This window comes from Camellia sinensis, chromosome 4, assembly GCF_055761805.1.
Source record: "Camellia sinensis isolate YWXY chromosome 4, ASM5576180v1, whole genome shotgun sequence".
Lineage (NCBI taxonomy): Eukaryota > Viridiplantae > Streptophyta > Magnoliopsida > Ericales > Theaceae > Camellia > Camellia sinensis.
In genome coordinates, this window is record NC_138964.1 from 99145516 (window position 1) to 99170781 (window position 25266).

The 25266-nt window shown below is 35.9% G+C and overlaps 2 protein-coding genes across 6 annotated transcripts; one reads left to right on the forward strand and one right to left on the reverse strand.

The window, feature by feature from the left end:
- Positions 1-2896: 2896 nt before the first annotated feature.
- LOC145823920 (uncharacterized) lies at positions 2897-4090 on the reverse strand. The gene is made up of 3 exons (XM_082923481.1): positions 3684-4090; positions 3218-3560; positions 2897-3100 (listed from the first exon to the last, which is right to left on the reverse strand). Exons 1-3 carry the CDS (start codon positions 4088-4090, stop codon positions 2897-2899), a joined length of 954 nt encoding a protein of 317 aa, XP_082779607.1.
- Positions 4091-8554: 4464 nt separating this feature from the next.
- LOC145824736 (V-type proton ATPase subunit F-like) lies at positions 8555-13471 on the forward strand. Of its 5 annotated transcripts, XM_082925394.1 has the most exons (7): positions 8555-8943; positions 9009-9064; positions 10289-10517; positions 11195-11276; positions 11932-12014; positions 12482-12598; positions 13160-13471. In XM_082925394.1, the coding sequence occupies exons 3-7, from the start codon at positions 10515-10517 to the stop codon at positions 13259-13261; spliced, it is 387 nt and encodes a 128-aa protein (XP_082781520.1). In that variant the 5' UTR covers positions 8555-8943; positions 9009-9064; positions 10289-10514; the 3' UTR covers positions 13262-13471. The 5 variants fall into 5 exon arrangements, with proteins under 5 accessions (XP_082781520.1, XP_082781519.1, XP_082781518.1 ...); XM_082925393.1 differs by having other exon boundaries at positions 8555-9064; XM_082925392.1 differs by lacking the exon at positions 9009-9064.
- Positions 13472-25266: the final 11795 nt, after the last annotated feature.

Here is a 25266-nt window from a genome sequence, read left to right on the forward strand (position 1 = left end):
CCAACAACACAAAACAAAGCATAAGCAACACCTAAATGACAAATAGGCAATAGCAGCAACAGATAGACAAACAACAACGGATCAATTTCGACACTTCATAATTGATTTCCAAAATCAGCAGCAGATAGACATGCTCCAACCTCCTAGCTACTAAAATAGACCAACCAGATGCAAATCAGCCACTAGCAACAAACTAACTCAGATATAGACCAGAAAGGAACTACCTAGCAGCAAACCACCCAAAAAACCAGTTGCAGTCCTCATTGAAAGAAGTCATCAAGACCCCAGACTACACAACACTTGGCACAGCTCCCCTGCATCCAAATGACTACACCTCTACCCTCTGTAGCATATTTCCTGAATGAAGACTCCAATAACCAAAACTGATTAGAACCAAGCTAAACCAGTAGTAGAAATTGGAGCAGCAGTGCAGATCAATATACAGCCTAAATAACCACCTAACACATTGACCTTCATCTCATTGAAGCATCCACAGATCAGCAGACCATATCAGATGCAGAGCAGCAGAAGAGCAACAACAGACTTTCACCAAAGCAGAATCAAAGCAGTAACAACAATCAGCATAACAGAGGACCTGAAGCAGAATCAAACCAGACCAGTCCAGACCAGACCAAACCAGACCATTCACACATTGAAGTAGCTGAATCAGGCACCCTACAGCAGAGGACCTGAAGAAGAATTGCAAACGGTTTGAACAGACAACCTGATCTGATTGAAATGACAAACAATATTATCAACTGAATATTCAACCTCCAAGCTCCATTTTACCCACAGAGCAACTTGTACCTTCACTTTATCACAAAATTCATCAAAAATGGGTTGTAGCCCTTTGAACATACATTCATTTCACAATCTCCAAACTGACCATAACATAACAGCTGGAACTATCTCCCATAATCTAGAGACCCAATGCTTACTCTTACCAGCAGACCACCACTGTAACAAGTCCTGAACTGATCCAGGGATTGCCCAAACCTGACCCCTCCAACTTGTCATTTGAGACCAACATTTCCACACCAGTGGACAAAACATAAGCACATGATTCAAGGATTCCACCTCAGCTTGGCAAAACACACACATATTATTTGCTGAAATAGGTAGCACCCCAATCCTCTGAAGGAAAGTTGCAGTGTTTATTCTGCCTCTCCAAGCCAACCAACAAAAGAACTGCATTTTTGGCGGAGCTAAACCAACCCATACCCCTTTAGGCACAACCTGACCAGTCCCTATTTGGGCATCCCACCATCTTCTCACCAAAGAGACAGAAAAAAGGCCTGAACTATTTGCTAACCAAAAGGAAGAGTCAACACAATCAAACCTCAGCACTGTAGATGTATCCAACAACTCCATCAATCTCTGCAGCTCCTCAGCTTCTCATACAAATAACTGATTTCTAAATTTAAGCTGCCACTGCCCCATATTACTCTTCTTAGCACTGATTTGCTGAAGGGTCTCCTCTTTCTCAGTGGATAGACTATAAAGCCTAGGGAATTGAATCTTCAGGTCACTATTGTTAAGCCATTTATACTGCCAAAACAAGATTCTCCTTCCATTTCCAACCTTAATTCTAAAATGCTCACCATAGAAATCCCCCAATTGCTGATTTTCTGAGAGCAATTTCACAATGTCCAACCAGACTATGGACATCCCACCTGAAGAGTTTAGATCTGGAAGCCAACCTCCTCCATTTCTACCATACCTTGAACAAACCACAGTTTTCCACAAAGCTGAATCTTCATTACCATACCTCCACCACCACTTCAATAGCAAGCATTCATTCACCTCTCCTAAGTCTCTCACACCCAAACCTCCTTGACTTTTACTTCTTGTGATCTCCTTCCATTTGACCAAGTGCACTTTTCTTTTATTAACATTCTCTCCCCACAAAAAAGATGACTTCAACTTGACTAAGGCTTTAACAACACCCTTAGGCATTCTAAAGAGAGAAAGAAAATAGATTGGCAAATTAGCAAGGACTGACTTGATCAAGGTTAATCTCCCAGCATATGAAAGAAGCTTCCTCTTCCAAGAGGTCAACTTTTTCTTGACCTTCTGCACAACTGGGTCCCAAGTACTCTGTTTCTTAGGATTAGCCCATAAAGGGAGACCAAGGAAAGAAAAGGGTAATTTCTTAGTTAAGCAATTCAAAACCCTAGCAAACTCCTTAGATTGATCTTCTTGGAAGCCCACACCTACATAAACCCAGTACTTTAGCCCTAGCAAGTAGCAAATTAAGCCCTTTTGCAGCAATAATGAACAAGAATGGAGAAAGGGGATCCCGTTGCCTTAACCCCTTTTGTGGCTGGAACTCCTCTGTAGGTGCACCATTGACAAGAACTGGAACCATAGTTGTAGAGATACAAGCTTTCATCCACTTAATCCATTTGACACAAAATCCAAAATTTCTCATCATTGCCAACAAGAATTCCCAATTTATTGAATCATAGGCTTTCTCAAAATCCAATTTTAAGATAATGCCTTTCTTCTTAGACTTTTTCCACCAATCCACAACTTCATTTGCTATTAACACCCCATCTAAGATATATCTACCACTGACAAAAGTTGACTGCACTTCATCTATCACAGAGGGAGGGGCCTTCTTTAATCTTCTAGATAGCACCTTGGCCAAAATCTTATACACTGAGGTAACCAAGCTGATGGGTCTATAGTTCCCCAAGCCTATGGGATTGTCCTTCTTGGATATGAGCACCATGAAAGAACTGTTAACACCCCTTGCCAGCTTCCCATTTATGTGAAACTCATACATCATCTGCAATATATCACCTTTCATTATTCCCCAACATTTTTTAATGCAAGCTAAGTTAAAACCATCTGGGCCAAGAGCCTTGTTCCCATCACAATCCTGAATAGCTGCTCAGATCTCTTCTTCAGTAAACATTGCTTCTAAACCCACTGCCACCTCCAGAGAAATTGTAACAAAAGGTCCAGAAATTTGTGGCCTAGAAGTCCAACTTTGAACAAAATGGTTTCTGAAATGACTAAGCACTGCTTGTTTCACCTGAGTTGGATCCTCATGTCTCACTTCCTCCACTGTCACAGAATCTATCAAGTTCACTCTCTGCCTACTACTTGCCATAAGATGGAAAAATCTAGTATTTCTGACACCACACCTAGTCCACAACAATCTAGACTTTTGATGCCATATTCTTTCCTTATCCCTACTAAGCTTTCATACCTGACTTCTAACCTCTCTCCTTCTTATTGTTTCCAGCACATCCAGAGATCTAATTTCTGCCTTCAAATCCCATTCATGTAGTTCTTGTTCTGCTGACCTCAACATAGTATCAATATTATGAAACACCTCCCTATTCCACACCCTTAAGTGACCCCTTAAAGAGGATAGCTTCCTCATTAATCTGTACCCTGCCCATCTTGAAACCTGTGTGACCTCCCAAATGTGCTTGATTTCAGTCAAGAATATAGGATATGATGTCCAAGCATTAATGAATTTGAATGGCTTAGGACCCCAATCCCTATCATCTTCCTTCAACAAAATTGGAGAACGGTTTGAAATTGTTCTAGGTTATCCCCATTGATTAAATGAAAAATTTTCCTGCCAAAGGGAGTCTAATAAAAAACGATCTATCCTACTCCACCTATCCCCTTCTGATGCATTACACCAAGTAAATTTTCTGCCTAACATACGCAAATCAGACAACTCCAACTGTTCCACAAACTCATTGAACTCCTTCATCCCCTTCTCTCTTCTTGAACACCCTTTCTTCTCACTCAATAATCTGATTTCATTAAAATCACCACCCACACACCAGGGATTTGGAAAATGGGGTTGTAAGCACACAAGGGAATCCCATAGCTTCTTCCTTCCTAACACCTCATTTGGAGCATATATATTAACAATCACACAATCAAAATGTTGAGCCAAGGTACCTGAGAGTAGAATGAAGTGCTTACTACTGCAGCAGTCTTTTAGCTCAAACACTTGTGGCCTCCAAATACACAGCAACCCTCCTGCACTTCCTCCTGAATCCACCATCATATAACCCATCTCTTCAAAAGGCCACATGGATCTCATAAAATGCTCCTCCATTGAATTCCTTTTGGTTTCTTGTAAAAGTAAGACATCCACTCTTCTATCATTCGCCAAATTCTTTATTTTGCCCCTCTTTTGTGACCTTTTCAGCCCTCTAACATTCCAAGATAACATCTGCATAATAAACTTATATTTTCTCCTTAGTCCCCTACTTAACAACCTGTTAAGGTCTGACTGCCCCTTCCTCACCTGCAATTCTTTGTAAATCATTTTCTTCAAGTTCTACTATCTTGTTGACTAGCTCATCCTCTTTACCTTGACATTGCAAACCCAACAGTTTTCCAATCTTCACTGTTGCTTGTGCTTCCTCTATTAAATTTTTCCTCTTTTGTGTTGCATGACTCTCAGACGAAGACAAAGAAGTAGCAGCTGCAGCTGCTACTACTGAAGCTCTGAAAGTGCCCTTCTTTGAAAACCAAGCCTTCCAACCATGCTTCTTTGTTTGCTAAGGCCGCCTACAGAGCAGAAGCCTTTCTTTATCCTTATGTCTTTCTACCGTGATATATTACTTTTAGTACCAACTGCTGCCTTGTTCCTTGAATTTTTCCTAGCCCTTTTAACCATACTGGAATGTGATAAATGAGAGACATGGGCCTCAGATGGTTTGAGTTGTGTTTGGGCCACACAGTCACTCAAATCCGAGCCTAACCCAACTTGTAATCTGCTAGGCTGAGGCCCAACCTGTAGGCCTTCAAGAATTACTTCCAAATTTATATTTGGTGTGACCCCCTCTGGCCTATTCACTGCACTTGGAAGTCCAGTATTGTCAACAGCCCCATCCAATTTTTGAATTTTGGTCATCATTATCTGCTGTGAATTGACTCCCTGATTCATACCCTCTTCTTTGGACCCAGCGCCTACCTTACCCTTTTCCATACCCACCATAGCTTCATCTGGTGCATACTTCCCATCATAACCCCTATGTATCACATCTGATCTACCAGCCACTGTTTCCTGAACCCTGCTGACCTCATCATCTTCACCAACCACCTCCTTCTCCCTTGCTACAGTACCTCTGTAATCGCACCTTGTCCTCCCACCATTGCCAGACACCTGATCCACCTCCACAGTCTCACAACCTTTAGATTTCAACTGCATCATCTCCTTCACTCAGCTTTCACTGGAAGTAGGAAACAAACACTTTGGTAGTTCTTCACAGATCCTTACTGGTATAGATTTACCTTCGAATTCCAAAAAGACTACCGAATTAATCAACTCCATACATCTTGTGATTACTCGTACTCTTCCATGGCGGAAATTTTGTAGGCTAGTAATATCCTCTTGGAATTGAACAACAGTCCCCCAATAGCTACCAATGCTTCTAAAAGTTGTCACACTCCAAAGATTAATTGGTATGCCAAAGCAATTTAACTAGACACATCTCTCTTGCTTCTCAAACTGGCTCTTCTCCCACTCATCAACTGAATCGCACCACTTCTTACCCCACTTGTCTATTTGTTCCTTCCATTTCTTTATCTGTTGAACAAAATTAAAAGTTAGCAATACTATTCTTCCTCCATTGTCCCTAACAATAACATCCCCCATTCCCCTATTATGTAGTTCTACTTTGAACACTTCCACAGCTAAGAAGCTACTCAACTTCACCACTAAACTTTCATAAAGCCATCCGTTTCCTTCTTCATAAGCTCTGATCACCACCTTCCCATTGTCACGTACTCCTCCTCTTACTAATGCTTCTGCATATGACTGCTTAACCCCATTATCCTGCCATTGCTGCCTTTGAGGCCGCTGATGCATCACTCTGCCTTCATCCCTTCTGTTTAGCATCCCCCTTTCTCGATAACCCAGTGCATGAGGTTTTTGAAACTCTGCTCTTTTAACTCTCAGCGCCTTGTTATCACACCACAAACCATCAGCCTTCTCAATCGCCATCGCTGCCGCCAGCTCACAATCGTATTGCACAAAACCAAATCTGGAACCTAAAACTCTTCTCCTCTTCCCTGGTATGAACGCATCCTTGACCACGCCAAACTTTCTAAAAAGACTGAATAATCCTTTAGCATCCATGGACTCAGGGATGTTGTCCACAAAAATGGTAATCACCTCTGTCTTCTTGCAAAAACCATCCTGATTTCCTACCACCCTCCTTCTGATCACAGGAATTCAACCACCATTCATCTTGAATGTATATAAATTAGAGCCTATATAAGTCTAGCTCGATACCACTTGACATAAATTTTACACTTATGTTGTATTTGGTTGGAGGATTCGGGGATAGATTTGAAAAGAAAAATGGAAAATATAAGCGAAGTGTGAATAAAATATACCTATATTTTACCTAATTTCACATATCTTTTCTCTTTCCTTTTCTAAATCTCTTTCTAAATTCCCCAACCAAACACAACTTTAAAGTTTTCAAAGCTAACTTCTTCTTCGCTAATTCCTAGCAAGCCTTAATTCACATAAGCATATAACACAAGGCATGAATGCAAGAATAATATGATATACGTCATGCATGAATGATTGGTTTGTCACATGTAGCAAGCCTTAATTTACATAATCATATAAAACAAGGCATGAATGCAAAAATAATATGATATATGTCATGCATGAATGATTGGTTTGTCACATGTGGCAGGGTTAAGACTGCCAAAAGGCTCATTAGGGTGGGGATCATAATTAACCAGGATGAGGGGCTTTGTCGTTTCTGCGGTAATGAGGTGGAATCGATGGGGCATGGTCTGATTTGGTGTGAAAACGTGTGGAGAATTTGGACTGCAATCCTGAATTGGTGGGGGATGTTGTGGATGGTTCCAAGCTCAACAAAGGCTATGTTGGAATGGTGGCTGGGATGAAAACATAGGAAAGCAAAGAAGGTAGTTCAGGAAATCATTCCTTTTGTTGTTTTATGGTTGATATGGGGATTGAGGACTAATGCTTGTTTAACAGTGTGCAACCAAATTGGGATGAAATTCTGGACCTAATAAAATATGGTGTGGTTTTTTGGGCTTCTATGAAATTACCAAAGCTCCAAAGCAATCAGTTACATTATTGTTGTTCCAATGTGTCAATGTTGTTGGGGTAGTGGCTGCATTGATCACTCAAAATGAAAGGCTACGTGCTACTGCAGATTTGTGTTTCAGTTTGCTTGGTGAAGTTGCTAATGTGATAAGGAGGTGTAACAGAGGAACTTCTAGTGATGGGGTGTTTTTTGGGGATTGTTGTTTGTTGTGTCTATTGGGGTTTGCTATTTGCTTGATTTTTCGCTCTCTTTTTTCGGTTGGTTTCTCACCAACTATCTTGGCCTGTGCAAAACTTACTCTTTTTTTTTTTGAAAAGGTTAAATTATGTTTTTGTGCAAAAATAAAAATTTGTATTTATAAAGAATCATGATGATGAAACATTGATGTGAAAACTGAAAAAAAAAAAACTTTAAAAATGAAAAACTGATAATGTTCTCGGTTTTATTAAGTAGTTGAATCAAATCAATAAGTAGAAGGAAAAAAACGTTTAATCTCATGCTCTATGTTTTCATCAGTTAGTAAAACAATTATCTGGAATACTAATATGCAAAATTGATAATGTTCTTAGTTTTAAAAATTGGAAAAAATTTGACAATATTATCAGTTTTACTAAATAAGACTTATTGGTTCAAAAATTTTTAGATAAAACTTAAACTACCATAATATTTGTAAATATGACTTTTAGATAATTAACTCAAAAGAAAAATTAGAGTACTATACATATTTTAAAAATAAATAAATAACAATACATAAATATCATAATAAATCAGATGCTACGGTTGCTCGGATGTTTAACCAAATCTTTTTGGAGTTGTGAATGTGATCCTCTATCATGAATGTACAAGTAATTTTAAATGAAATCTCTCAATTCTATTGCAAGTTCCGAATTTTTGCTCATTTCCATGTGTAACACTTATGTCTCGTTTGTCAATTATATATTTTAGTAAAAAAATTAAAAAATTATTATAAATTATTACATCATTCTTTCTATTTTTCTATACATCTTTTTATAAAAAACTAAAAAATTACTAAAAATAATGTCAAGCTATGAACTAATGAGAAGTCGATCTTCTTGTACCTTGAAGCAAGCACCACACGTATTTTATTTTTGGAATTCATCACTAGGATTTTCAAACACTACACTAGAAAATTGAGTGTTGGATGGAAAAATATTGAAATTGAGTATGGTGAATTCATGGTGTGAATGATCAAAAAAATATTACCCAACTCCAAATTTATAGTTGATAAAATAAAATAAAATATAATTGAAAAATCTTTTATTTACAATGGTGAAATTACTGTTGACGTATTACTATTCGATTTCTTCTTTTATTAAAGAAAAGAAGAAAAACAAAAAAGAAGTCATGAAATGGAAGCATATCAAAATTGACATGCAAAGGTGACACACCGGTTGGAGCTCACTCTTGCAGTTAGAATTGAGCCATTGGACCACCACATTGGAACTAACATACACTACTAGAAATATGAGTTTTTGCGTCTATTTTTTTGCGACTGATTATTTAACCGTCGCAAAAAATCACTTTTTTCCATAACAATCCCGTTTTGCTTAACCCCCAATCGTGTTCTTAACTGAACAAAAAAAATAAAATAAAAAAACCCCCAAATCGTGTAAAACTTGCCCTATCCCTTTCACTCTTATTTCCCAACTCTCTTTCTCTCTCTCACTCTCAAAACCTCACAAATCATACTGGTAATCTCATAAATTCTCCTCTCCCTCACTCGACTCTCCACTCTTTCTCGCTCGACTCCCACTTTGATGAAGACATGAAGATTTTGATCGATTGTTGATGAAGATTTGAAGATTTCGATCTGCTGTTGATGAAGATTTGGATCGATTCATAATCGGTAAGCCTAATTTCTATGTATGAATCCAACTCTTTGTCTCTGTAATCCCTGTGTCATTCTTTCAGCTCCCAAATTCTCTTCGACTCATAGCTTTGTTCGATTTCGAAGATCAACATCAACGGTAACAACATGAATTTTTTCCAATTCAATTTATTTTTATCAATGCGGTGCAGATTCTGATTTCGAAACATCTTTTTGATTCGAAGATTCATTTTATTTTTATTTTTATTTTTTTAGATTATTAAATCTTGATTTGCTTTGGCTTTAAAACTTGATCTGAACATTTCTCTAGATTGTTTGCTAAATTTCATTTAGTTTTTGAACCTCTTGTTTGTATGCTGAGAAAATTTTAGGAACCAACCGAATTTCAAACTTTTAGTATTATGCTTTTATGTTTGTTTGGCTAGAAAACTGAAGCTCACCTCAATTAAGGTAAAATATATATATATATATATATATTTGTTTTCCTGTGTCTATGTTACATTTTCTTAGCAACCAAACAGAGCATAATTTGGTTAATCTTTGAATGATTTTTCTAGTTTATAGTCTTGTTGTTCTACTTTGAATTCTTCTTGGTTACATGTTTTAGTCGTAGTTGATTTCTATATTGCTCTGTTTAATTTTGATTTCAAGCTCTCTCTGTAGTTTTCAATTTCAATTTAGTTTGAGGAAGCTCAGAAGTAATTTAGATCTTGAATTAAATGATGAATTACTTGGTACTGATATCTTTCTCTCTCGTTTTTGAATTTGAATTCGATTCATATGGCTAAATGCATAGAGTATTGAATATTTGAATGTGTGTATCTATTGTCTTGCAAACATCTTCGTGTCACAAATAATAGTCATAAATAGGGAGATATTGATGTTTGTGGTTTGTTGAATTGAAATGTTTCACTATAAAGTGATAGATTTGGAATTGGTATAAAAAGCAACAGGTCAAAACTTGGCCCCCAGTGCAAGCTTGGATTTGAGGAACATATATTTTCCGTAGAGAAATCTTTTCTTATTGTTAGTTCTCTTGCATATCTGCATGTGTTTATTCTTCGTAGAGAATTTTTGCATGTGATATTTCTGTAGTTTTCTTGATACCACAACTGTTAAATTTAACTAAAGCTTGTTGAAGTCAATGCTCATACTTGGGCAGATTGATGTTCTGCTTTGGCTTCATTTCTGTGAATATTTTATCTCTAGAAAAATCGTGATAAGTGGACAAAAAGAATGATAGTGAGAATTTATGCTGACTTGCTTATTTAGAGACCTCTTTTGCCTTAAAGAAACATATATTAGAATTCTTAAATTATATTGAATTCTTCTGTCTTTATCGAATGATAAAATTGTGCCTCAGATTCCTCTTCTAGATTTAATAGCTGCTGGGGTCTATGTTGGATGAGCTAAGTGGATCAGAGCAGCAATTCCACCAACATGTGGACAAGCCATGGAAGTCCCTGACATGACAGTGAAGTTCACTCTTCTAGAATCTTCTGGAAGAGCGATGGGGCCCAAGTTTTGAGGCCAGGCAGCGATGATGTTCACTCCAGGAGCAAGATTGGATTTGAGGAACATATATCTTGATGGTGAGTTTTTTGTACATCTCTTATTTCATATAGGAATGATGTTCACCCCAGAATCCCTATATTTAACATTTTAAACTGATTTTTGGTATCTGAAATCCATACCCACTAAAAAAAATTATCATTTCATGAAGAGAAATTGGCTTCATAATTAAATTGGACAAATAAATAAATAAATAAATACAAATAAGAAAAGATGAATTTGATGACTTGGGAGTGAACATAGCAAAAATTCGTGTTGTTAGTGGGTGACTCCATTGAAGGAGGTGTTGAAGGCTTTTTTGTGAGTGGATTTTGAAATTGGCTCAAAGCTAATGTACCTCTTTATTCGTTTCAACTAACTTTAATATGTAGAAAGCACTTTGATTTCTTCATCTCTGAATCTGTTCTCACTGTTTGGTCTGAACTTGGTCATTGATTTTCCCATCTTATGTGAGTTCACAGTCAATAAATGTGCAGTGGATTTATTCTGTCTTCTCTTATGTTGAGTTCCCACATGGATAATGCAGTTGCAGATAACAGTATTGATCATGTGGCTTGGTAGGTTGTTAAAACAGCATCAGATATGTTTTTGCTTGTCCCTGACATCTTGGTGTATATTTATGAAGGTCTTTAAGATGACTGCTAATGTGATGCTCAATATTGCTAGAGCTGATTGGAGTTAAATTTATCTGATGTAGGACACAATAACTGTATTTTTATTGGCTGGAGTAGGCGATGTGGATTTGCAGAGAAAGACAAATTACCTAATTGTGGACTCAAGTATGCTTTTGAGCTCCAAATGTTGTGAAATTTTAATGTTTTAGGCATTATTGTGTTGGATTTATGTGATTACCTCTTTCATATTAAGGAAGTTGCATTTTTTTTTTTTAGTGTATTGTTTGTCTTCTGTTGTTTTTAGTTCTGAAGTGAACATTCCATGCTATCTGAAAGAATATAGTCACCAATAATGTGACTGGCTTTTGATGTTTTTTCCTGTGGTAGTTGTTTTGGGAGTAGTTCTCACTAAAATAACTTGCATATGATGAATTGAAAAGCTATCTCCAATAAATGACTGGACGGTCAACATACTTTAATTTTATGATAAAATCATTAAAGCCTACTAGTTACTCTTGTCATTTAAGCTGTAGATTTTGTTTCTCTGCAACAGAATGAGCAGCTAAGGAGATTCAAATTTTGCTTTAAAATTGTTGAGAGAGAGAGAGAGAGAGAGAGAGAGAGAGAGAGAGAGAGAGAGAGAGAGAACTTGAAACTACATGGGTTTCAGATGCTGTTATACCGCTCCAAATTTTTGTTCTTGCCCTGTATCCTTAGTTATGGAATTAGAATCTGTCCTTTCCCCTGAGTTAATTTCAATTCAATTGAATTTTTGGATATTCTTATTTTGGCTTATAAATGTTCTTTTATTATGGCTTAGAAATAACTGTTGAGCAAATTAAAGAAGCATTCAAGGAGTTTACAACAAGAGAAGACGTTGCAATAGTGATGATCAGCCAATATGTAAGTTTTTATTCTACTCTGTCATATTTTTGATTGATTTTAATGCTCTTCTATGGTATGACTTATGCATATGATTATAGTGCATGCTTATACCCTATCAGATGTATCATGAGCACCCTAAGATGCTTCTTTTTTCTTTTTCTTCTTTATTTAAATTCTATCATGTGAATGAGAGAAAATATTAAAAGTTTATGATGAATGAGTATGGGTCGTGTCACAGATTTAGCATGTTACATTAATGTTTTAGTCAATGGGACTTCATACTTTGGTGCTGAATTTACTAATGCTTCCTAAACTTCAAGTTAAATCTTTATTGCAACATTCATATAAATCACAAAGTCTCACAATTATTATAGTCTGGTAGTAAGAGACGAATGAGTACATTGATTTTGTGGTGGTGTGATTGTTCATTTGTCATTTGATTCTGTGGATAAAACATTGTCTAATGCAACAATGTTCATCTTCAGGTTGCAAACATGATAAAGTTTTTAGTAGATAGCTACAAAAATCCAATTCTAGCAATTTTGGAGATTCCTTCCAAGGACCATCCCTACGATCCAACACATGATTCTGTTCTTTCAAGAGTGAAGTACTTCTTCTCTGATTTTCCCATTTTATGTGTTGTGTGCTTGAATGTTCGTTCTTTCTTTATTTATTTCTAATTTGGATTTGCAGATTCTAACAGTTTGTGGGGTTACTCTCTCTGTCTCTCTATCTCCCCCTTAAAATTTTAATTTCAGTTCAACTTTTACTATTAGATCACCAATTTCAATATTTTAAGCTTACTAGTATTGGGAATGAGTTTTTGAAAGTCTTAAAACATTTTTTCCCCTGAGTCAGTTTAGTGAAAAGGTAGATCTTTTATGCAATTGATTAAGACTACACCATAATGGTAATGGGATAATTTAATCGCCTAGTACGCAGCTTTTAACATTTTTGCTTTATTATCCATCTCACTAGCTGGTGGGGTAACTTGGTATTTTAGTAAAGAGTATATTCCCTTGCGTTAATATGGAAATTTTAGACGTCACATGATCATTAATTTGTTATTAATGTAACATTTTTCAGGTTTTTATTTTTTTGGTCAAATTGATGAAATCAAATATATGAAGCTTGACACTTCATCTGTCGATTTTGTGTTTCAGATGCTAGTTGATGATATTGGTGATGTAACAATTACTAATGATGGTGCTATAATACTCAAGATGTTATATGTTGAGCATCCTACTGCAAAGGTGGAAGAATAAAGCATCCATTTGGTTGAGCTTCAAGACCGAGAAGTTGGAAATGGGACAACTTCTGTGGTTATTATATCAGTCAAGTGATCCAGCAGACAATGATGCATGGGAAGATAGTGACCGAGAAGCTTGACACTTTTTTTTTTTCCTAGCCCAGTTGAACGGCTCTAAAGAACATTAAGAGTTTCAAGCACAAGAAATGACAGAAAAAAATTAGAAATTCACTTGGTTGAGTTTGTTTTTTAGTTTCTTGTTGATAGAATTCACTTGGATTTAATTTGTTCAATGTAGTCAGATTTTTGAAAAGATCTTAAATCATAACGATGCACTATTTATAAATGTCATTGAAAACTATATGCGATGCTAATAAGATGGTCGCTAATACATTGTAGGTAATTTTTATTCTTTTTTTGCGACGGCAAAACATCAGTTGCTATAAGTAGGTTAGGCGGTCGCAAATAATTTGCGACTGTTGTTTTGCGGTCGCAAAAAGTATTTGCCACCCCCACATTCGCGACCCCCATTTGCCGTCGCATGGGCCGTCGCAAAAAGTATTTTGCGACTGTATTTTTATTATTTGCGACGGTTTGTAACGGTCGCAAAAAGTACTTTTTTTAGTAGTGACTGATTGGTATAATTTTAGTTTATTAGGCATAAATAACATAAATAATTTTTTTTTATTATCTCAACTAGAAGAATAATATTTTTTACTTTCACTTTTTAATTATTAACTTTTAATTTATAATAAATTATACTAAACAGATCCGATAATTACTCCGATTTTAACTTCAACTTCAACTTTGTTGAGATTTATATTTTGATGTAATCCATTAATAATTAATTTCTTGGAATACTTACATGTAAATTTTAATAAGTGGATTTATTGTCTAATAGGTTCTATGGAAAAAAATTTGTCATAAAAAAAGTCACTAATTGTCAATTTTTAATGACATAAAAATTGTCACAAAAAAATTATTTTTAGGTAAAATTGTCGCTAAAAATAATTTTTTTGTGACAATTTTTTATATATGTCGCTAAAAATTGATAATTAGTGACTTTTTTTTGTCATGATTTTTATAAATTGTCCCTAAAATTTACAATTAGTGACTTTATATAGCAAATTTTTTCCATAGAGCTTATTAGACAATAAGTCTACTTATATACGTAAGTACCCCTTAAGCGAACTTATTGTCTAATAGGTCCTATGGAAAAAAAATTTGTCATAAAAAAAGTCACTAATTGTAAGTTCTAGTGACAATTTACAAAAATCATGACAAAAAAAGTCACTAATTGTTATTTTTTAACGACATATATAAAAAATTGTTACAAAAAAATTATTTTTAACGACAATTTTACCAAGATTTATTTTCAATAGGACTTGATGAGAATTAAGTCAAACTATTGAGACCTATTGGTAGTTTATGGTATAGGATTGGTTTATAGAACCAATCACATGATTACAAATAAGGTAGTATGGGAGTACACTACTTGTCTATAATTAGGGCTGTAAATGAGCCGAGCTGAGCCGAGCTTTAGTGTGTTTGGACTTGTTTATTAAGATTTTAACGAGCTCGAGCTCGAGCTCGAGCTGAATAAAAATTTAACGAACCGAGCTCGAGCCGAGTTGGCTTAGGCTCGACTCGAGTTCGAGCCTGTTCACGAACCTTAACGAGTCAAAAAATTTATAAATTCATACTTGCATGTGAGACTAAAGTTACAATTAAAACTTTGATTATACAATTATATATACAATATATATAAACATACTAAAAAAAAGTCCATATTTTACTAAAATAATAATATCTACTACTACTATTATATAAATATGCTATCTATAGTTAAATATTATTTATATTTTTTAAATATATAAATAGCATATTTCTCTTTATTTTTTATACATAATTTTATATTATTTAATATATAAATAATAAATATTAAACGAGCTAACTAACGAGTCGAGCTTACGAGCCGAGCTTTAGATTGTTTGGCTTGTTTATTAAAAATTTAACGAGCTCGAACTCGAGCTCGAACAGTAAAAAAAATTAACGAACCGAGTTCGAACGAGCTTTTACCGAGCCGAGCTCGAGTTTGTTCATGAACGGCTCTGTTCATTTGCAGCCCTATCTATAATTACCTCAACCACTCAATTCCCTATTTATGCTTCTGCTTGGATGTGGGTTGGTCTTTTTCACTTTTTAGCTATTTTAATTTGGGATTAAAAAGACTTATTTGGGATGAATTTTTTGACTTTTTGACTTTTATGAGAGAAAAAATGAGAAGCTTATGATTTGGATATGACATTTTGTCTTATTAAGATAAAAAAATCTATTTTATCCTTTTGTGACTAAAATAACCCCAACCCAACCCAACACAACACAAACTTTCATGCCAAACAGACCTTAGCCTCCGTTTGGGAAGTGGGTTGGCTTTTTCGCTTTTTGGCTTTTTTAGCCTGGGCTATTTTAGCCTGGTTTGGGAATGGCTTTTTGGCTTTTTGGCTTTTTTGGCCTTTTTTGTGAGAGAGGATTGTTATAGCGATCCCGGGTTTACCCTTGTTGTACAGTGATCCGGACATGTGTCCGTGGATGATAGTAGTTGATTATTACCTGGTGTACATCCTTTCTTACTTTGTATTTGAGTTATAGGATGTGTTGGGCAGGTTTGTTACAGGTTGGTTGAGTTTAGAAACCAAAACTAGTTGCCTAGATTTTGACCTGTCCGCTCGAGCGGGGGTTTTGGCGCTCGAGCGGGAATTTCACCCATCCAGTATTTCTTGTGAAGTGTTGGATGCTCGAGCGTAGGATTGGTCGCTCGAGCAGGGTTGTGTGAGTGCCGCTCGAGCGGAGAGTTGGACGCTCGAGCGGGAGACCTGTCTGCAAAAGTTCTGGGAGTGTGCATCCGGAGCTCGAGCGGGGGATTGTCCGCTCGAGCGGGAGTCTGTGAGTGCCGCTCGAGCGGGGAGTTTGACGCTCGAGCGGGGCGACTTTTATATAAATCCGAGATCCGACTTTTGGATCACTTTTTTCAAGATCTTTTCTCTCTCTTACTTTTTCAAAAAGCCATTTCCAGAGCTTCTCACTCTAAAACCGGCCCTTCTCTCTTAGATTTGATCTAGTAGGAGTTGTTTGCTCATTTTTGGTCTTTACGAAAGTTGTGTTGATCGTCAAGGGCTACATTTTAATTTGAAAATTTCAGAATTTGAAGCATTTTGGTTTTGGTCTTCATCTCCATTGGAGCTCAAACTTTGAGGTAGGGATATCCTACTCCTTTCTATGAGTTTTGTCTTTAAATTTTAGTATTTTGAGATGTTGGGGTTGGTTTGGTAATTTGGTGAAAATTTGGGGCTTTTGTGTAAATTTACAAAGGTTGGGGTTTTAGCTAAATAAAGCCTAGATGCATGTTTCGCATAGAAAAAGTGAAATTAATGTTAAAATATTAATGAAAATGGAACCTAAGGGTTGTAATGTTAATTATGAAAAATGCCCTAATTACATTGATTGATTAATTTGTATAATTAATTGTTGGGAATGAGGAATTGAATTGAGAATGTGGAAATTGGAAAGGGAAGGGGTTAAAGGGTGTAGTTGGATTATTTATCACTCACCTAGTTGAAATGTTGATTATATATCCATTGTTGCATTTACTTTCTGTATAGAAATAACTGCTTTGGGCTATCGGTGGAGGATAGTCGTGATTGTTGTAGACAATGCATGATGATTAGGCAAACGGAAACTAATCACTGGAATGAGTCATTGAGTATGATGATTGAAAGAACACGTTAAATTTATGTGTTGTGTGATGATGTATATAATTACTGTTTATATGCATTGTGTTGTGTTGGAGGAGATAGGGGATGTACTCCACGGTTTAGGGGAAGATAGGGGATGGACCTCTAAACCGGATGTTGTTGGGAGGAGATAGGGGATGGACTCCGTAGATAGAGCTCATATGCTTATCTAGTGATGTATTGACAGAGCTCATATGCTTGTCATTGGAAGTGTGATAGTGCTCATATGCATATCTGTGGAATTGATGATATAGCTTGTATGCTTATCTGTTGGTTTGTGATATAGCTAGTATGCTTATCTATTATGAAATGGGGAAGTGCTTGATATGAGTTATTGTCTCATATGAGTTGTTTGGCCAGGTTCTGAGCCATGGTTATAAAATGAGAATTGAAAGGAACTGGAAAATGAATTGTAACATGGACTTGCATGTCATGAAACTGTAAAGTGTGATAAAAGAAAGTATCAGTGTTGGCCATCTATCTACTGCTAATCTTTTAGTCATTGTTCATATTTGGTTTAGTGTATTTCTACTGGGCCGTGGCTCACCCTATATGGGAATATCATTTTCAGGTACAGGTAGCATGCCACTTCCAAGGACATAGCTTGGGAGGCTAGTGGCGGACACATTTTGTCGCTTTATTTTTTATGTATTACATGTAGATTCAAGCCAAGGGCTTAATGTGTAAATGAGTTAGTACTCTTTTGTTGTAACCAAGTGTTAACTTGGAAAGCTGTAAGCCTTTAGTGTATTTGCTTTTGTCGTTAACATGTAATACTTTTGTAATGAAACTCTGATAAATGGAAGAATGTGAAACTTTTATATATCAATGCATGTCTATATTGATGGGCTTAATGTTGTTTTTTGAGGGCGTTACAGTAATGATTATGGGTTGGATTTGATGTTTTATTTTTTGTGGCTAAAATAGTCTATTTTGTTTTTTGTGGCTATTTTAGCCAAAAAAGCCTGGCTTTTTTCTTCCCAAACGGAGCCTTAATAGGGTTCTTTGTTTGTCTGGACAGGCAAATGGTATAAGGGGAATTGGAATGTAATCAACTATTAGTCTTAAAATAAATAGTGTTTAGACTATTTAGTTAAAAATGATATGCATTTAATTGTTAGTTCGATCTTTACTTTTCTCACCAAACAATTGACTAGTAAATTTATTAGAAATGGAGATCCAATCTCATACTTCAATCCCATGAAACAAATGCCCATTGGGCATGCTTCTGTTTACTCGTCTTTGAGTTCCCAAAGTAAGCTAAATTATGGCATATGATTGACTCACATGAAGAGAGTGCCTAACTAACTGCTTACAATTATTTATCTCACTCTTCGCCCTTGGTAGCCCACTTTTTTACATACACAAAAGAGTTTCATCATGCAAAGCAACACATTTCAACGTTGAATTCAAAGCTTAATTTTCTTTTCTTCCTCACTTAAAATTCATTTCCTTTCACCAAGATCATAGACCTCCTTTTGATTGGAATGGGTATGCCCACATTTAGATAATGAGAGCACTAGATAACTCGTCTATATCATACCAATCAAAAGCTAGATGTGATTGGTTATGTGAACTGTGGGTACATAATTTTGAGTTTTTCACGTGGCTTATGTGGTTAACTGAGGTGCCACATAGGTGATTCTAATTAGTGAGGTATGATCAGATCACATCTAAACTTGATATATTCGGATGAGAGATTAGAGTCCTAGATGATAACAGGCTTTCTATTTGGATAAATGTGAGACTCTTGAGAGAGTTAATCTTATTCCAAATTAGAGGAAACCTAGATGAGTGATATCTATGTAAGGGATAGAGTCTTATGAAGTAAAACTTATAGGAGAAAGTGAGCGCCATTGACTACATAAAGAAGGCACCCCCGTGGGTCTAAGGTACATTGTTTTCTTGAGAGTTATTTGTTTAGTCGATATCTTTGAGACATAGATTATTGACGTGATCATCGAAGTTCCCCCAGGTGGGTTTCTATGTATAGGTGTTGGGCTTCTTTATTCTTGTACGTGCTCTACAACTTAGTTCCCAAAATCTTGGAAAAGATATTTGATCTAGTTGTGAGGTCATATTTCAATACCCACAATTTGGCGCCGTTTGTGAAAACTTAATCAGAATAGATGGGTAACATTGTGCACGGTCAGCAAAACTAACGGGTTGGAGACGATAACTATAGTGAGGAAAGAGAGCGCATCGACCTAAGCATAGGTGATGAGCAGATAAGTTGAGAGAACCAAGTGGACAAGGACGTAGCGAATAATGCCACCAACGACCAAAATCCAAGGGTAGAGGACGGTCTGAGGAGAGGCAACGGGAAGACGCAAGAACGTCCCTGAGAAGAGTACTATAACAAGATTGATGCCCAGGTCTGGAAAGATCAAGTGTCACGCCGAGATGCCGAAATGAAGGATTTGGACAACAAAGTAGTGCACTTGTAGACCATGATGAAACTCCTGGTGTAGAATCAGGTCTAATAACCAGTATCGGCACCCGTTGTTAATAATGGTGCTACCAACGGAGTACAGACCTTGCCACAATGTAATGGCAGACGAATGGAATGCTCTTCTCAGTGTAACGATAATGCCAGTGGAGATGATTCTAAAAGACATGTAACATCGCATGCTGGAGTATCAGGGCGGGAGAACGGACAAGATCATCATGCCGAAAAGACATTGTACCTTAATGTATCTGAAAGGCCAAACCCCAGTAGTGGGAGTAGTGCACCGAAGAGATTGAAATCAGTGAATAATAGAGCACTTGGATGATGACGATCCAAGGAGGATCTACGCAACCTCCTGCAGAAGAAGAGGAACTCATGTCACGCCCCAAATTTTAATTACTCGGAAACATCACCAAAGCCTGTAACTTAGGTCCATTTTTTTTTTTTTAAACAAATACCCATTACCCTTGAGTAATAGAAACATAATAATACATGTTCTCTCTCTCAATGAATACAATAATAACAATACTAAATGCCAAGCATCCACTGCGGAGCTACAAATCAATAATTACAAATGTCAATGTACAATATTCATTCCTTTTACATCTACGATGAAATTATACATAAAAGATACATGGACTCCATAACATCAAAATCCAAAGGATTAGAGTTCAAACATAACACAAGAATAACTAACCCTTTTTAATTCAATTTCTCAATTATTTACAAAACAAAACTCATAACCTTCCCTTATAGTCACAAGCAATCCATTGAGTTCATCATCACCAATCCCTAATCCAATTACCATTTCATTTTTCATTCTTTCAATTAATTTCATATCAAATACCGGATCCAATAACAAGTCATCTCCATGAGTCACAAGCTATACCGGTCACAAGAAATGCGAAACCTCACGCTTTACCGGTCACAAGCTGGAAGGAACGCGGAACCTCAACATACCACTCGCTTTATCGGGCGTTACTTCGGAAGGAAGGCAGAACCTATTTCAAACGCCACGCTTTGCTGACTCAAAATACGGCCGGAAACAGACCCCAAGGTAACATCACAATCAATCATTATAATTAGTGGGCAATGCCAACACATCTTCCATTATTTCGGCAACATATTAGTTCAATACACATCCACCATATATTAAAATTCCATTTACATAACAAGTACACAATATATTCCAACACGTTATCCATTATCCATCAAATCATTCATTGTTTTCGTTACAAGAATATAACAACACATCCATAGAAGCATATATGTTCATCTTTAAAGAGGTACAAAACTCTTGGATTCAAACTATTTCTTTACTTTTCCATAATAATATCAAGTCTTCAATTCAATTTTTACAACATATTGATTAACAATTACTACTCAAGGTTATAAATTAAATCTCTAACATTTAATTTCTTTGATACAACTCCTTCATATAACACTTTCATATCTTACAATCTCTCATTATCATTGTTCACACTCATCTTAACCCAACATAGACTTAATTTCATAAATTTAATGTTAATTAAAGTATTCTTCATTTTCCAAAAATAAACTTCATAACTAAAGTGAAGCATAAATTTGGGCTTTTAGTTTTGAGGTATAAAATCACTTTCTAACTACACAATAAAATTCTTAAATCTTCACTGCATCACCTTATCACAAATTCCGTATCATCCATAGCATTAACAATTTCTTCTCCTAAATTTTGTTTCATATTATCACATGATTTAAAATATCAACAATACGGGTTCAATCATAACTTTTACATAATTTCCAAACACTCCCAAAATTCAATTAAACTTATATATGTGCAATTTAATACCTTAATTTCATGATACTACTTTCAATTTAAGCAAAACCATCATCTATCTTCATGAACCATTCTAGGGTTTTAAGAGAAATTAGAGCTTTTCATAAAAACACATTTTTATTCTAATTCTCCTATTGATTATACATCCAATTTCATAACCCAAAATCATAACCCAACAAATAAACCCTAACACTTCCAATCCTAGACCTCCAAATCTCATGATTTATCACAATATGCTTAAAAACATAAATTTTGAATTTATATAAGGAAAATACCACAAATCTATCGATAAATGAGAGTATTGAAGAAGATCTAGAAACCCCTACCTCAAAGACCAAGCAAAGAAGCTATATCAAGAGCATCCTTTCGAAAATCCAAAATCCAATCGGTTGAAAATGTTGAGCTTCATGTATTCTTCACTTTTTGGTAAGAAATCTTGGCCATGTCTTTGAGAAATGGAAGTTATTTGGGTCAAGAAATCAAGGGTTTTCGAACCTAGGATGAGGGGAAGGAAGAGGGAAATTGAATTCACGCAGTCCATTCGAGCACCACTTTCTGCGCTCGAGCGCACTTGCTTCCAGCACAAATACCAAAACTTCAAACGGACATAACTCTCTCACCCGGACTCCGTTTTAGGTCGTTCTTGTGTCCAAATCAAACCACCGGAAATAAGATTTCCAATTGTTCTAGCCTTATAGCCAAATTCAAAGTCTGGAAAAAGAAAAGGGCAAAAGAGTGATGGTTGTTCAAAGAAAAATTATTTGAATCAAAGTTTTTGGTATAATCTTCCTTTACCATCATGTTATCACTTCGATCAATGTCCCAAAATAAAACAAGGAGGCTCCAAACACAATAATAAAAGGTCAAAAACAATCCCAGTAGTCCCAAAAATTCAGACTCAACCAGGCAGACTGCTCGAGCATCTAATCTTGAGCTTGAGCGAACAAGCTAACAAAACCGACCGCTCGAGCGAACACTCCTGCGCTCGAGCGGGAATTCACAACTCTCAGAATTTTCGGACAGACTACAAAAGTACTAGGAGCCTCACAAGTCCGCTCGAGCGTCAACTCTTATGCTCAAGTGGAGGGAAAATTTTTGAAGTGTTACAACTCGATTGAGGTTACTTCACTTACTAGGCTAAGGACGCCATTTTTTAAAAAAACTCAAAGTCTTTGAAACTACGAAGAGGTTTGTGAGGCCCCTGAATTTTATATTTCCATTAAGGCTCTTATTTTTGAACTATTTTAATGAAGACCATCGATTCCGCGTTTACTTACAATTTTAACCCTAGAATAAAAAATGCATGCCGATCGGAACCATGCAAACCCTAACTGATCTCAATAACTTAAAAATCATTTCTAATACCTTAATAATAATTAATTAACTCCCTAATTATAGATTTACATCAAAACCCTAGGTTTGTGATTTTTCTTATTTTCGTTCAGTTGATAAACTTTTAAGTGAAAAATGAAAAACCTAAACCAAATTGTTTTTCACTAGCCCTAATTTAATTAAAATCTACATTTAAATAGATATTATAATTCATAAATTAAGCCTTAGCCCTCACATTTTATAAGATTTACACATTGATCCCTAACTAGTACCATTATATATATATACTTGTACCTTTCTTAAATAAATAATATTGTACACAAAATATCTTCAAAATATATTGAATTAGTACACACACACACACACACACACAAAATCAAGGAAATCCCCTCAATCTTGAGTACAATGGTTGGCCATCTATATATATGATATCTTGTTGGGAACAAATTGCATGATTTAAGGAAGAAAGTTTGACCTAAGAGCATCTCCAATGGACCTGTCAAACTAGCTGCCAAAGCTATAATTTGGCAAGAGTGACGAAAAGAGGGTCTCCAATGGCCTGCTATTCTATTTGCCAAAGATAGCAGATGCCATTTTTGTTCTCAAATTTGATAGGTTGAATAGCAGCTGCCAAACATGCTATATTAGCAAATATGAGCAGGTTTTTTGTGCCAAATTCAGTTGAAAAAATAGAATTGAAACAGTAAAACACCTCCCAAATTTCAAAATCAAACCCAAATTTCAAAGGAGTTGCCAAATTCACAAATTTCATAATAAATTTCACAATTTTAGAATAAATCTCACAATTTCAAAATAATTTTAGAATAAATTTTAGGATTTCATAATAAATTTCACAAATTTCATAATAAATTTGAGAATTTTAGAATCACACAAATTTCAAAATCAATTTCAGAATCACACAAATTTCAATTTGAGAATTAATGTCGAAATCACACAGCAAATTTTAGATTCAATTTCACAAATTGATGTAAATTTCATAAACGATTTTAACCGATAAATACCTAGAATGGGTTTGAGGACTTGATTGGAATTGATCATCTTCTTCAGTCGACTAGACTGGTTTTGGAGATCGAAAATTGGTGATCGGTTTGAGGACACACAGAGAGATAGATCGAAGAGTATACTGGTTTGAGGAGAGAGAGAGAGAGAAGTCAGAGAGGTTTGAGGACAGAGAGAGAGACAGATCGGCGACCGTAGACAGATCGAAGACAGATCGGTAGTGCTGACTGCTCTTAAGCTCAAACACACACACACACACACACAGAGACGTTTCCATGATGGAGGAGGAAAATAGAAAAGGATAGTGAAAGAGAGAGTGAAGAGAGAGAGAGAGAGAGAGAGAGAGAGAGACGTTTCCATGATGGATGAGGAAAATAGAAAAGGATAGTGAAAGAGAGAGTGAAGAGAGAGAGAGAGAGAGAGAAGGAGAGAGAGAGAAGTTTCGATGATAGAGGAGGTTGAGGGAAGAGGAGAGTGAGAGTGAGAGAGTGAAGACAGCCATTGTATGTCTTGGAATGGTTGGATAATTCTAGAGAGATCATCTCAACCGTTGGTTGAGGGTATGTAGACGGTGAGGATCTGTCTTGGAATTGAAAAGAGTCGTCGTGCTCTGTTTTCCTTTAAAAAAAAAAAAAAAAACAAACAAACAAACAACAACTATCTTCAAACAGTCATCTTCAATGGCTATTATCTTCAAACGGTAATATTTGTGTTTCTATAAATGGAAACCCTCCATCTCAATATCATTTCATAGCAAACACTTCAAATATCATTTTTATTTTCTCCTCTCTTTATCTGAATTTCATTTCACATCAAACCTCCAAAATTATTTTCTTTTTAGTATTTTCACACAATCACTGTGGAAGGTTCATCAAAACAAATAGAGGAAAATCATTTACCATTGATGAAGAGGTGGTAATTTGTAAATCTTGGTGTCACATTTTTGAAGACCCAATTGTTGGCAATTCGCAATCGTATGCTCACTTTTTAGGGAGAATTTACGAAAATTATTGCTTTATTTAGAATGATCAGTTAAGAACACAAGTGTCTATCCAATCTCAATGGGGTATAATTATGAAATGTTCCAACAAATTTCGAGGGTGTTTAGCGTAAGTCGAAAATCTTCACCCAAGTGGGATGTCTTAAGTTGATATAGTAAGATTTCATCTTCAGTTATTATATTTAGTTTCTTATTTTGGTATCATATAAAAATTAACTAATTAATTAATCTAATATTTTATTGATACAGATGCTTCAAAAAAAAATTGTTATACCATCAAGATAAATTGTGGATGAATAGTGGATGGTTGTTGGGTGGGTGTTTGTTGGTGAATGAATGTTGGGTGAATGATGGATGATTGTTGGTTAATAAATGCTAGGTGAATAATGGATAGTTGTTGGGTGGGTGGTTGTTGGTGAATGAATGCTTGGTGAATAATGGATGGTTGTTGGTGGGTGGTTGTTGGTAAATGAATGCTGGGTGAATAATGAATGGTTATTGGTGGGTGGTTATTAGTGAATGAATGTTAGATGAATGATGGATGATTGTTGGCGGGTGTTTGTTGGTGGATGAATGTTGTGTGAATAATAGATGGTTGTTGGTAGATGGT